Source organism: Suncus etruscus, chromosome 15 (genome assembly GCF_024139225.1).
Source record: "Suncus etruscus isolate mSunEtr1 chromosome 15, mSunEtr1.pri.cur, whole genome shotgun sequence".
Taxonomy (NCBI): domain Eukaryota; kingdom Metazoa; phylum Chordata; class Mammalia; order Eulipotyphla; family Soricidae; genus Suncus; species Suncus etruscus.
The window spans coordinates 36,444,819-36,459,470 of NC_064862.1; the positions used below are offsets into that span (position 1 = coordinate 36,444,819).

Genomic DNA, 14,652 nt, shown 5'->3' on the forward strand with positions numbered 1-14,652 from the left:
ATGTATATATACATACATATATATACATATATATATATATTGCTAGCTAGTTCATTGGTTTGTTTAACTGAGTTTTGAGTTGCATATTTTCTAAAAGGAAGAAGTGCTAGGTACAACTGCCTGAAATTATATGTTATAAACTGAAATGTCTAGAGCAACTTCATGATTTGGGAAGAGTAGGGTCGAAGCGAGGGAACTAAAGGTCACTCAGCAGACAAATGTGAGATGGGGTAATGTTGGGACCTGAATTCTTAACAAGGAGTGACACCCTTTGTAAAAAACACATGGCAGGCTTCTTCTTAGGTTCTGAGCAGGGAAAAATACCATTTTGTAAGGACCACATGGTGTGAGCCACATGCTAGGGCTTCACAAGCCTATTTCCATAGACCTCTCCCCAATATATCTAGACATACCAGGTAGCCCATCCAGGAAGGACAAGGGAGCAGTAGGAAGGTACCCCTAGACAAGAGCCAATTATTTTAAGGATCATCAGAAAGCTGGAACCTCTCTATATCCCTTCCCTATATAATCTTCACCATGACCTTGGGTGGGGCTCATCTGCTACAGGGGATGTCCCTGGCTGGTCAGGCTGGGTAATCTTGTTGGCAGAGAGATTAAAGTATTAAACTTTATTCCAGTTGTGTGGTTTCATTCTTCTACTCTGGAATCCTACAGTGAGAAACAGTAGTGGGGTCAGGAACAGCATTTCAGGTCTGTACAGAACTCAGTTTAGTTCTGCTAAAACCTGGTCACTGTGTATACATCACTTGTCCTTGTGACAAATCTTTCCTGATTCCCATTTGATCTGAATTCAATGATTCAGACAGAAAAATATTCTCCAATCATGCTGAAGTAGTACCATTGCTCAGGAACATGCTTTCCTTTACCATCAACTCCACTCCCCACATCTCACTGCCCTGATAAGCTCTGTTCTGGGATCAGTTCTCTGATCCTATTACATACTCTCATAAGAACAGTGGGGATGTGTGGGGACTTTAAAGAGTGAATTAGACACTTGTGATACTGGTAGAAGAAAATAGATAGTCTGACGGGGGGAACAGAATATTGTCTGTATAAAACCATACATATCACATGTCACTGACAACATTAAATGTAATTGTTACTAAACAATTTTTAATCATATCTTTGTTTTGTGTTTTTGAGAATCAACCTCACAGCCTTTTACATACAATGCAAGTGTTCTGCACCTGAACCACAATCCCTGTTCTTTATTTACAGTGTCAGATAAAACTATGAGGAGTCCACACATGGGTGTTTGTTATCTGTGCACATATCCAAGACCAAGAGATGTCACATTTCTGTGTGCAATGTCTCACGATTTTAAAGGAATATGTTTTATCCTCTGTGGTGCTCTTTTGATTACATAAATTTATTCATGTATTATAAAATGATTTCTTCCTATTATGCTTATTAGTATTAGAGAGCTTCTTTCCTGTGTCGATGGAGGATAAGGACAAACAATCCAAATAAATCAATAAAGAAGATGAGAAATTGAAGTAGGGGGATGCTGAGTCTAGGCTTCTGGTACATCAGTAATGTGGAAGAGTAGTATATTTATAAATCTAAAACAAGGACTCAACAATATTTAAAAACATAGTTTGTCAGTATTTCAGTCAAGCTGATGAGGACCCCAAGCATCTGGACATTTTGATGTCCCCCAATACATGTTACACTAGAATCTACCAGAGGCAAAACAAAGGGCATGTCCCCACTTTTAAGCACATGGACCATAGTATTGAAGAGAATAGCAGATTACAGAAACTTGAGAATTTAAGTGACTATTCATAACAGATTTGGGGTAGAGCAGGTAGAAATAAAGAAGAGATGATATGACAGGACTGGATCAAGAATTAAAGGAGGAAATCATGGTCATGGTGAGGAAAAAAATGGGAGAGGTTTAAAGATCATGTTCTGTTTGTTTTTTCAATTTGGTTCTAGGATATTTCTGGTAGTGCTCAGGGATTATACCTGTCTCTATGATCTCGTGGCTCAAGAGATAATGAGCAGTACTAAGACACAATGGAGGTTGAACACATAAAGTGCTAGTGCCCTACCCACTATATTATTGCTCTAGACTTGACAGATCAGGTTCTACATTCAATCTTTTGTGTGATTTCAAGTAATTGAGGACCAATAATTACTGAGACAGAGTCAGAAGCCAGTGTCACCATGAGCACTGATGATTGTCAGGACACAATGACACCCTCATCCTGGAAAAGACTAGACTGTGCCTCCTGTCTAAACTGTATCCTGGCACATCCACAGACATTCTGCTTGTGGCCCTTGTCTTCCTTCTCTCCCTGGGCAGCAATTCCTATGCTCAGCTTCACCTCTAGGGTGAGCCAGTCTCTGTAAGGTCCCTGCTGCTGACTCAGATCTACACAACATTCCTCAGCAGACCCTCTCTAGATAGAAGTGGATTCCACTCTCAGGGCACAGATCTGGACACAGTGACAGGATCCACATCCTGGGGGTGACAAGGGACCATCCTGATCCAGTTTCACAGCCTCCGAGGAACCTGGGATTCATCAGAGACCACAGAGACTGAATGAAAATCAGATCTCTTTTGTATAGTTCCTGGTGACTCTACCTTGCTACATGATGTTTAGGATAAAAGATTAAAGTCTGGAAGATGCACATGCCAAGGTCATCTACAATATGGAGAGGATTTAGTCAAAGACAAAAACACCCATTGAAAACCAAAATTAAATGCTCTATCAATCTCCTATAGCAGGTGGTGGTTTGACAAGCACACTCACAAAGAAAAAGAGAAGCCCTTGGAAGACCAGTTTGCAATGAATGTAGAGTCAAATGCCAGAAAAAAAGAGAAAAATGCCCCTGAGTAGAAGCAGCATTGAGTAGGAAATATGGAGGGCACTGGACTCCCTTTGTTACTTCAGGGCTCCTATTGTTCATTCCCACTGGAAGCCCATGGCCTGGCTCCAGGAAGCTCAGACCACTACTGACACCAGCCCAAGATGTTTCATGGCAGGAAGTCTAAGGACAACAATTATGTGCTAAAAATATGCATGTTCCAGAGATCATCACAAAGAGACCAAACTGATTTTATCATGTGGTGAGCAGGAGGAAAAAGCTTAGGGAAGCTGCACTAATTGTTTGACTATTACTGTCACTATGACTGGTGTGAGGCATTTATCTCCTAAGATCTCTACAGAAATTGATTTGCATAAAAGAACCCCCACAGGGCCTAGTGGCCTGAGAAGGGAATAAGGAGACCTGAGAGAGCCTAACAGTGCTGAGAGGTGCCAGAACAGAGCTCTGCAGTCTCCACCATGTCTTCCAAACTTCTGCTCCTGCTCATGTTCTGCACAGGTGTGCCTCTGGGGCCCCACTGTAGCTGTAGGCCTCAATGACCATGAGCACATGCTCCAAAGCATGATCTCAGTCTAGAAATACTGAGTTCTTCTGGGGATTGTTGAATGAACCTTTTTATATGCTACAACATCTTCTCCCTTTTCATTTCAGGTTATGTGACCTCCTCCTACATATTGACCCAGACACCCTCAGCCTCAGTGAAAATGGGTCAGACAGCAACAATCACCTGCTCTGGAGAATTACTTGATAAGAAATATACAAGTTGGTTCCAGCAGAAACCAGGCCAAGCCCCTGTGCTGCTAATTTATAAGGATAGTGAGAGGCCCTCAGGTGTCCCTGACCGATTTTCTGGCTCTAGCTCTGGGAAAACAAACACCCTGTCCATCAGCAGAGTCCAAGCTGAGGATGAGGCTGACTATTACTGTCAGTTATGGGACAGCAGTGATAATAACCATAGTGTTACAGGGTGGTGGGGAAGTAAGACAACAACTTTTGCACATCTGTGTTTAACTCTGTATCAGTTCTAGAAAGTTGTGGTCAGTAGTGAATAGTATGGCCCAGGCCCACATCTGACATCCAAGTTCCCCATTTCCCATCTATTCAGGCAGGTCTGTCTGCACAGGTGTAATTGTGGTTTCATTCAGGACTCACAGGAGGTGGAGGTACCCTAGTATTGCCTGGACTGGGTATTTCTTTGAGTTGATAAGACCTGCATGGAGAATATTGTATCTTTAGATGAAACTTTATTTTTTTCAAAACTAGATATCTATGCCAGAATTAAATATGGCTTCTGAAGTGTAGCAAAATAGTAGGTCAATAACTAGTTTACCAATCCTGTTTCAAAACTTGGTCCTAGATCTTTAAAAACATTTGCCTTCATATTGAAAGCCAGATTTAGTTGATACAAGGTGTTGAATATGTTCTGAAGCTTTCTAAAATAGATTTTTCTTTTTGTTTACACCTGACTGTACTATGGACTTACTTCCAACTCTTCACTGTGGGATCACCCCTCACAATTTTAAGATTCTATAAAGTGGACTGGAGAGAGAGCATGGAGGTAGGGCATTTGCCTTGCATGCAGAAGGATGGTGGTTCGAATTCAGGCATCTCATATGGCCCCCATGCCTGCCAGGAGTGATTTCTGAACATAGAGCCAGGAGTAACCCCAGAGAGCTGGCGGTTGTGACCCAAAAACAAAAACATTCCATATAGTGCTATTATCTGTGTTGATGTAGAGCACTCTATTTGCTCTTCTATTGCTCCAGTTTCTGCATTCTAACATCCTGCTGGAATATTAATTGGACATTCTGAACACATTTTTCCACTCATTTCAGCATGAATTTCTGTTCTTGGAGAAGATGTAGAAATTTATGAGTGTATAATGGACTCAGTCTAACCCTTAATGTAAAGCAAAGTCAGTTCCTTGAAAAGTAAAATTAGAGCCACAATCTCTATGCAAAATACCATAACAATTGGTGGGACACTGTATGTCCATGAGGAATAGCTCTGGAATGTTATTGATGTAGAAATAAAGGCAGATACTTAAGTCTAAATCTCTACCCCAATAAAAACAGATCTGCTTCTTCCCAGATCATAAGTAGAATGCAATTAATATAGCTCCATGATTCTTTTCATGCATTATTCCCAAAGAATTGGTATCATTGTGAGAACTCAATGTTGTTCTCTATTCTTAGGAGACTGGTTTCTCAGAAGTCACTTTGCCTTGTGAGTAGAAATTCAGGTAGATTAAAATTCCTAGTCACCAAAATACAAAATGGAACTAATATGTTCCTGAAAAAAAAAAACCCATCAAGCACAATCAGAAAACCTGTTCCAGAAACCGCTGAACTCTGCTGGAACTCAGATGCCAGCACCCCTATCTGCCTGTCTTCTGTGCTGTGCTCCATTTTTGGCCTGATTTCATTCTGTGTGTGGCTCATCTGCGGATGGTTCGCCTTCCCTGGAGCCTTCCCTGGAGGTGAGTATACAAGACCAGAAAGGGTGGAGCAGAGGAGCACAGCCGCTCCACTTCGCTTCACGGCCATGCACATCATTTAGCCAATGAATACAACCACAACACATAGAAAAACCCACAATATAAGTGTGACAATGGGGAAACAATGCAGGCCAGTGCCAGACATAGAGAATGACGATGGCAACTTTGATGACTTGAACATGATCAACCAACTAGTCAATCTCTCAGATAAGGAGTTTAGAGACAAAATATGGAAGATGTTCAAAGAATTCAAAGAAAGTATAGAAGAGAACACTAATAAGAATCAAGAGAATATGAAGATATAAATGAGAAAACTCCAAACTGAAATATCAGGTCAAATAACAGGTCTAAAAACTCAGTAGATGAATTGAAGAAAAACATGGTTGAGCTTTCCCACGGGTTAGCAGCAGCTAAGGATAGAATTACTACACTGGAAGATGAAATGAATAAGAATTCCACACAGCAGAAGAAATTGGAAAAAAGCCTTAAAGCAAATGATCAAACAATGGAAAAATTACTCAAAGAATGGGAACAGATGAAAATAGAAGTCTATGATAAGCTCAACAGAAACAACTTAAGAAACATTGGAGTCCCTGAGACCCAGGAAGAAAATCTCCAGGAAGAATCAACGGTCAGGAACATCATTAAAGAGAAACTATCAGAGCTAATGAATACATGCGATCAAATCCTGCATGCCAAAGAGTACCAAGTAAAAGAGACCCCAGAGAAAACACCCCAAGACACATCTTAGTCACAATGACGAAACCCACAGATAGAGACAGAATTCTGAACGCAGCAAGATCAAAAAGAGAAATTACATTCAAAGGAACATCCTTGAGATTTACTACAGACCTGTCACCAGAAACACTCAAGGCCAGAAGGCAGTGGTGGGACATAGTGACAAAACTCAATGAAATAAATGCCTTGCCTTGAATACTTCACCCAGCAAAACTTACTTTCAGGTTTGACAGAAGAATACATGGTTTCACAACAAACAACAGCACAGAAACTTTACACATTCAAAACCATTCTTAAAAGAAATACTGAATGGCCTACTTTAAGACAAGACTGACCAACAGGCACACCAAACTTCGATATAAAGATGGTACTAACTTCCAGGACAATTCTTTCTCTCAATGTCAATGGACTAAATGCACCACTTAAGAGACACAGAGTGGCTAAACGGATAAAAAAACTCAATCCAACCTTTTTCTGCCTACAAGAAATGCACCAGAATACTCAGAACAAACATAGACTCAAAATAAAAGGCTGGAAGAAAATCATCCAAGCAAACAACACCCATAAAAAAGTTGGAGTGGCCATACTAATATCAGATGATGCAAACTTTATACTTAGGAAAGTTGTAAGGGACAAAGATGAACATTTTGTATTAATCAAGGGATACATATAGCAGGAAGAAATCACTCTCCTAAACATATATGCACTGAATGAAGGGCCAGAAAAATATTTAATACAATTGTTGACGAATCTGAAAAATAATATCAATAACAACACAATAATTGTGGGAGACCTCAACACGGCATTGTCAACACTTGACAGGTCAACCAGACTGAAAACCAACAAGAATATACTAGACCTGAAAAGAGAAATAGAAGAAAGAGGCCTAGTAGATATATACAGGACACTCCACCCCCAGAAGCCAGAATACACATTCTACTCTAATGTACATGGGACATTCTCCAGAATAGACTACATGATAGCACATAAAACATACCTCCATAATATCAAGAGTGTAAAAATTTTGCAAACTACCTTCACTGACCACAAGGCCCTAAAATTATATGTGAATTACAAAGGGACACAGAAGAAAAACTTTAAAACCTGGAAGTTAAACAGCCTAATACTGAATAACCAGTGGGTCCGAGATGACATCAAAGAGGAAATCAAAACCTCCCTAAAAAAAAATGACAATGGAGACACAAACTATCAGAACCTATGGGACACGACAAAAGCAGTACTGAGAGGAAAATTTATAGCTTTGCAAGCACACATCAGGAAAGAAGAAGAGGCATACCAGAATAGCTTAATGACGCAGCTCATAGACTTAGAAAGTACTCAACAGGGCCCGGAGAGATAGCACAGCGGCATTTGCCTTGCAAGAAGCCGATCTAGGACCAAAGGTGGTTGGTTCGAATCCCGGTGTCCCATATGGTCCCGCGTGCCTGCCAGGAGCTATTTCTGAGCAGATAGCCAGGAGTGACCCCTGAGCACTGCCGGGTGTGGCCCAAAAACCAAAATAAAATAAAATAAAATAAAGTACTCAACAAAAGGACCCATAAATAGGGAGACAGAAGGAAATAACAAAGCTGAGAGAAGAAATCAATGAAGTGGAAACCCAAAAAACAATCCAAAAGATCAACGAAAGCAGAAGTTGGTTCTTTGAAAAAATAAACAAGATTGATAGACCACTGGCAAAACTAACAAAGAAAGAGAGAGAGAGAAACTTGATAACTTGTATTAGGAATGAAAAAGGAGAGATCACTACTGATATGGTAAAGATCCAAAGGGTAATCAGAAACTACTTTGAGGAACTCTATGCCACTAAAAATGAAAACCTGGAAGAAATGGATAAATTTTTGGACTCTTATAATCTTCCACAGTTGAATGAAGAGGATGTAGCATATCTAAACACCCCCATCACTATTGAGGAAATTAAGGCAGTAATCAAATATCTACCCAAAAACAGAAGTCCAGGCCCAGATGGATTTACTAATGAATTCTTTCAAACCTTTCAAGAGGAACTTCTACTAATCCTGGCAAGACTCTTTAATAAAATTGAAAAAAACAGGAACACTTCCAAATAGCTTTTATGAAGCCAACATCACCTTGATAACTAAACCAGAGAGAGATGCTACCAAAAAAGAAAATTACAGACCAATGTCGCTGATGAATGCAGATGCAAAGATCCACAACAAAATCCTGGCAAATAGGATTCAATCCATCATTAAGAAGATCATCCACTACAATCAAGTAGGTTTCATCCCAGGAATGCAAGAATGGTTTAACATCCATAAATCTATCAAGATAATATACAACAGCAACAACAAGAAAAATAGAAATCACATGATCATATCAATAGACGCCGAGAAAGCATTTGATAAGGTCCAACACCCATTCTTGATCAAAACTCTCAGCAGGAATGGAGGAACCTTTCTCAATATAGTTAAGGCCATCTACCACAAGCCAGTGGCAATTACTGTCCTCAATGGAGAAAAACTGAAAGCCTTTCCTCTAAATTCTGGCACAAGACAAGGCTGTCCTCTCTCACCACTCCTATTCAACATAGCACTGGAAGCACTTGCTATAGCGATTAGGAAAGAAAAAGATATCAAGGGAATCCAGATAGGAAAGGAAGAAGTCAAGCTTTTGCTGTTTGCAGATGACATGATACTCTACCTAGAAAAACCAAAAGTCTCTACAAAAAGGCTTCTAGAAACAATAGACTCATATAGCAAGGTGCCAGGCTATAAAATTAACACACAAAAATCAATGACCTTTCTATACACCAATAGTAATGAGGAAGAAATGGACATTAAGAAAACACCCCCATTCACAATAGTGCCACACTAACTCAAATATCCTGGAATCAACTTCACAAAAAATGTGAAGGACCTATACAAAGAAAACTATAAAACTTTCTCCAAGAAATAAGAGAGGACACGCGGAAATGGAAGCACATGCCAGCTCATGGATTGGCAGGATTAACATCATCAAAATGGCAATACTCTCCAAAGCATTGTACAAATTTAATGCGATCCCTCTAAAGGTACCCATGACATTCTTCAAAGAAGTGGGTCTGGCACTTTTGAAATTCATTTGGAACAATAAACACCCTAGTATTGCTAAAGCAATCATTGGGAAAAAGAATATGGGAGGAATTACTTTCCCCAAGTTTAACGTGTACTACAAAACAATAGTTATCAAAACAGCATGGTATTTGAATAAAGACAGGCCCTCAGATCAGTGGAGTAGGCTTGAATACTCAGAGAATGTTCTCCAGACATACAATCACCTAATTTTTGATAAAGGAGCAAGAAATCCTAAATGGAGCAAAGAAAGCCTCTTCAACAAGTGGTGTTGGCACAACTGCATAGCCACTTGCAAAAAATTGAACTTAGACCCCCAGCTAACATCACGTATGAAGGTTAAATTCAAATGGATGAAAGACCTCCATATCAGACCCAAAACCATAAGATATATAGAACAACACATAGGTAAAACACTCCAGGACATTGAGAGTAAAGGCATCTTCAAAGAGGAAACTGCATTCTCCAAGCAAGTGAAAACAGAGATTAACAGATGGGAATATATTAAGCTGAGAAGCTTCTGCACCTCAAAAGAAATAGTGCCCAGGATACAAGAGCCACCCACTGAGTGGGAGAAATTATTCACCCAATACCCATCAGACAAGGAGCTAATCTCCAAAATATACAAGGCACTGACAGAAATTTACAAGAAAAAACATCTAATCCCATCAAAAAATGGGGAGAAGAAATGGACAGACACTTTGACAAAGAAGAAATACAAATGGCCAAAAGACACATTAAAAAATGCTCCACATCACTAATCATCAGGGAGATGCAAATCAAAACAACTATGAGGTACCACCTCACACCACAGAGATTGGCACACATCACAAAGAATGAGAACAAGCAGTGTTGGCAGGGATGTGGAGAGAAAGGAACTCTTATCCACTGCTGGTGGGAATGCCGTCTAGTTCAACCTTTATGGAAAGTGATATGGAGATTCCTCCTAAACTGGAAATTGTGCTCCCATATGATCCAGCTATACCACTTCTAGGAATATACTCTAGGAACACAAAAATACAATACAAAAATCCCTTCCTTACACCTATATTCATTGTAGCACTATTTACCATATCAAGACTCTGGAAATAGCCAGGTACCCTTCAACAGATGAATGGCTAAAGAAACTGTGGTACATATACACAATGGAGTATTATGCAGCTGTCAGGAGAGATGAAGTCATGAAATTTTCCTATATATGGATGTACTTGGAATCTATTATGCTGAGTGAAATAAATCAGAGAGAGAAAGACGTAGAATGGTCTCACTCATCTATGGGTTTTAAGAAAAATGAAAGACATTCTTGCAATAATAACTTTCAGACACAAAAAAGAAAAGAGCTGGAAGTTACAACTCACCTCATGCTGCTCACCACAAACAGGGATGAGTTTAGTTAAAGAAATAACTATGTTTTGAACTATCCTAATAAAGAGAATGTACGAGGGAAATAGAAAGCCTGTCTAGAGTACAGGTGGGGGTTGGGTGGGGAGGAGGGAGATTTGGGACATTGGTGATGGGAATGTTGCACTGGCCATGGGTGGTATTCTTTACATGACTGAAACCCAAACACAATCATGTATGTAATAAAGTTTTAAAAAATATATAATTTATATAAAAAAGAAAACCTGTTCCAAATAACAGAATTCTAGAATACAAATGTACATATACTATTAACTCTACATAAAAAGAGGAGTCAAAAGTGTATATGTACACAACTCTATCTGCACACACTCTTAAATATAACCATACATGTCAATATGTATAAATACATAATATTAAGAAAATTGGATGTCATGCTGATTGCTTGCAACAGGAGTCAGAGGAGTTGAATAACACTAAGGTGAAGGTAGAGTCTTTGCTATATGATCCCAGACCTCGACACTGAGGTGACCGGAGCAAAGCTCCAAAGACTAGATATAAGAGACGTGCTAGAGAACTAAAAGAAAAAAATATTTTTCTCTTCTTATGAGAAAAATAATGATATCAGAAAAGCTGCCAAGTTTCAGTTATCAAATCCATGTTTGAGAAGAGAGACACTCAGAAATGCCATGAGATCTTTCACATGGGCAATCATTCCTGAGGCAGAAACTCCCTTATGAACGGGATATGCATTGGCCTAATGTGCAGTATAAGGTCAGTGTTGGCTTAGAGGTATTTGAGCAGATGAATTACCATGTTTTGAATAGAAAATAGAACACAAATTATGAGGAGAAGGTGCTGAGAATTAGTGTGTCACTAATAAGAAATAACAAGTGACACTGAACAAGTGTGTCTTATTTTACTTATGCATATACAAGGTGGAAACTGAGACAAAGGCCATGTGAAAATATGCTAGAATAAATTGGTCTGAGGAGGTATTAGTTGGTGGCTGATCTGTGGTGGAACCCACAAAGGCAGTTGCTGAGTCCTCTGTCAGCACTACCAAGTTAAAAACATGCATAACAATAGAGACCTATGGAGTCCATCTCTTCAAACCTGCCAATTCCAATGCAATTGGACCTGTTCATATTTTCATGTCTCAGTATGAATTGAGTCTAAATAACTTAATCATGGAGGCCATGACTTGCATCTCCATGACCCAGGACTTGCAGCAACTCCCCATATATATATATAATGACCATAAGGGCAGTAGCAAGTCATTGGGTGAAGAAGCCCAAAGGATCTGGGTGTGTCAGGGCATAGGATGGAAATGTCCAGAGTGGCTGTTTTTAGTAGCCAAGCTCAGACCTAAACAAAATGGTTTGCATTTTAATGACACTTGTCAACAAATTCTGCCATTTTTTATCATCTGAAACTGGTAGGAATTGCCTGTTTTTCTGAAAAAAATTCAAACTCTTCAGGGCCACATAAATAATTCTGTGAAAATGTGGTCATTTCCACAGTTTTTTCTGGCTTCTCTAGGATCTGAAATTTTTGGTGTTGTGTATGTAAACATTTCCATGGGATTATTATGTTACTGATCCTACCTTGATTGGTGATTGTGCCCTACCCTAGGGTGTGACCTGGCATTCTGATCCCACCCTAGGGTGGTACCTGATTCGGATGTATAAAAGCAATTGTCTGTGGAAGGCAGGGGTTTTTTCTGGGGCTGATTCTGGGGCTTTAAAAAAAAAAAACAAAAAAACAAAGGAAAAGAATAAAAGGCTATACCCTCACCTCTTTTAAATGTTTCTCCCCCATTCGTTGTCCAACTCTGAAAACAGTACTCAGCCTATAAGAAATGACCTTAATTTATAAAAAAAAATATAATAAATATGCTAATTCTAGCTCTCAAGTGAATCAGCCAAGCTGATGAGGACCACAAAAACATTTGAACATCCCAATGTCCAGCTAACACAGGCTACTGTATTATCTACCAAGACAAAACAAAGAGAATGACCTCAATTCTGAGCACATAGAACAATGTTTTGAAGACAATAACAGGTTCCAGCAAGGTGAGATTTTTTTTTTTTTTGGTTTTTGGGCCTCACACAGTGAGGCTCAGGGGTTACTCAGGTTATGCACTCAGAAATCACTCCTGGGATGCTGGGGATCGAACCGAGGTTAATCCTAGATCAGCCTCATGCAAGGCAAGCACCTTACTGCTGTGCTACCACTCTGGCCCACAGGTAAATTTTAAGTAACTATTTACAACAGATTTGGGGTAGGACAAGTAATAATTAAAAAAGATGTCTTGACAAGATGGTATTGAGATTGGAAGGAGGAAGTAATGGTCATGTGAGAAACAAAATGGGAGAAGTTGAAATGTCAGGTTCTGTTTATTTTTTCAAATTAGTTTCTAGAACACACCAGGTAGTGATGAGGGATTACATCTGGTTCTATAATCTATTGCGCTCAAGAGATAGTAAGGAGTACTAGGATATAACAGAGGTTGAACACATCCGGAGCTCGAGCCCTACCCACTATATTATTGCTCTGGACATGACAGATCAGGTTCTGAATTCAGTCTTTGGTAGAATTTTTTTTATATAATTTTTATTTTGATCATAGTGGCTTACATATTGTTGACAATAATATTTTAGGTACATATTTACATAAAATCAGGGGGATTCCCATCACCGATTTGTCCTCCCTACACCTCCGTTTTTGTCCTACCTCCCATATCCTCTTCCCTCCCCCTAGCGCTGCTAGAATATGTGGTCCCCTCAGTACCTAGCCTACTACTTAGTAGTCTTGTACCTGTTTGGTCCTGGTGCCTCCCTTATTTCCCCCTTTAACTGGGAGGCAGGGCTAGCTAGTTCAAGTTACGTGGTTTTGTTTGAAGAAGAGAAAAGTAATGAACTGGGGTAAAAGTCTAATACGCCGAAAATAAGAGGAATTCTTCTAGAGGCTCTCATCATTGTTTTGAGAGACGAAGAAGAAAAAGAAGGTGAAACACTCCACCGGTACAAAAAGAAGTGTCAAATATCCAGTGAGGATTTCAACAATAACGATAAGCACTACAAGAAAAACAAAACAAAACAAAACAAAACAAAAAAACCCGCCATGGTCTTGAGATAAGAAACATGGGAGAGCACATAAAGAAAGAAAAGAAAAGAAGAGAAAAAATAAGTATAAATGGGGGCAACAACTTTAATAACCACACCAAAACCAAGAAATTGACCAAAAATAGATAGGTAAATAAAAATAATAATAATAATAAATGAAGATAAAAATAATATATAAAAATAAACAACGTTTTGTGCTTTTTGCTTTTTTTTTTCCCCTCCTGCCATGGCACAGTAAATATTGGGGTTATTCGAAAAGGAATTCACTTGGCCTAAGAGATATGGGGTTTCTCCGCCCTTGGAGAATATTGTCATGGCGTAATTTTAATTAAGTGATGACCAATAGCCACTGAGACAGGGTCAGAAGACAGTGTCACCCTGGGCACTGATGAATGTCAGGACACAGTGACACCTCATCCTGAAAATGACTAGACTGTGCGTGCCTCCTGTCTAGGCTTCTTCAGGACACATCCACAGATACACTGCCTAAGCCCCTTGTCTCCTTCCCTCCCTGGGCATCAGTTCCTATGCTCAGCTTCACCTCTAGGGTGAGCCAGTTTCTGTGATGTTTCTGCTGCTGACTGAGACCTATACAACCTCCCTCAGCAGACCCTCTCTAACAGAAGTGGACTCCACTGTCAGGGAACAGCTATGGCCACAGAACTTCATTATTCAGTGACAGGATCCGCAGGCTTATGGGGACAAGTGACCATTCCTGCCCCAGGCTCACAGTCTCTGAGAAACCTGGGATTCATCAGAGACTACAGAAACTGACTGAAAATCAGATCTCCCTCTTATATTGTTCGTGATGACTCTACCTAGGTACATGATGTTTAGGATAAAAGATTAAAAAGGCAGGAAGAGGGGCCAGAGTGATAGCATGGAGGTAAGGCATTTGCCTTGTATGCAGAAGGACGGTGGTTTAAATCCCGGCATCTCATATGGTCCCCTGAGCCTGCCAGGAGCTATTTCTGAGCATAGAGCC

General features: G+C 39.7%; 1 gene segment (V, D, J or C); it reads left to right on the forward strand.

The window, feature by feature from the left end:
- Positions 1-3,314: 3,314 nt before the first annotated feature.
- On the forward strand, positions 3,315-14,099 carry LOC126029817 (immunoglobulin lambda variable 3-25-like). The segment is given in 3 exon segments: positions 3,315-3,381; positions 3,508-3,834; positions 14,026-14,099. Coding segments are annotated over 3 exon segments (468 nt in total).
- The last annotated feature ends 553 nt before the right edge of the window (positions 14,100-14,652 follow it).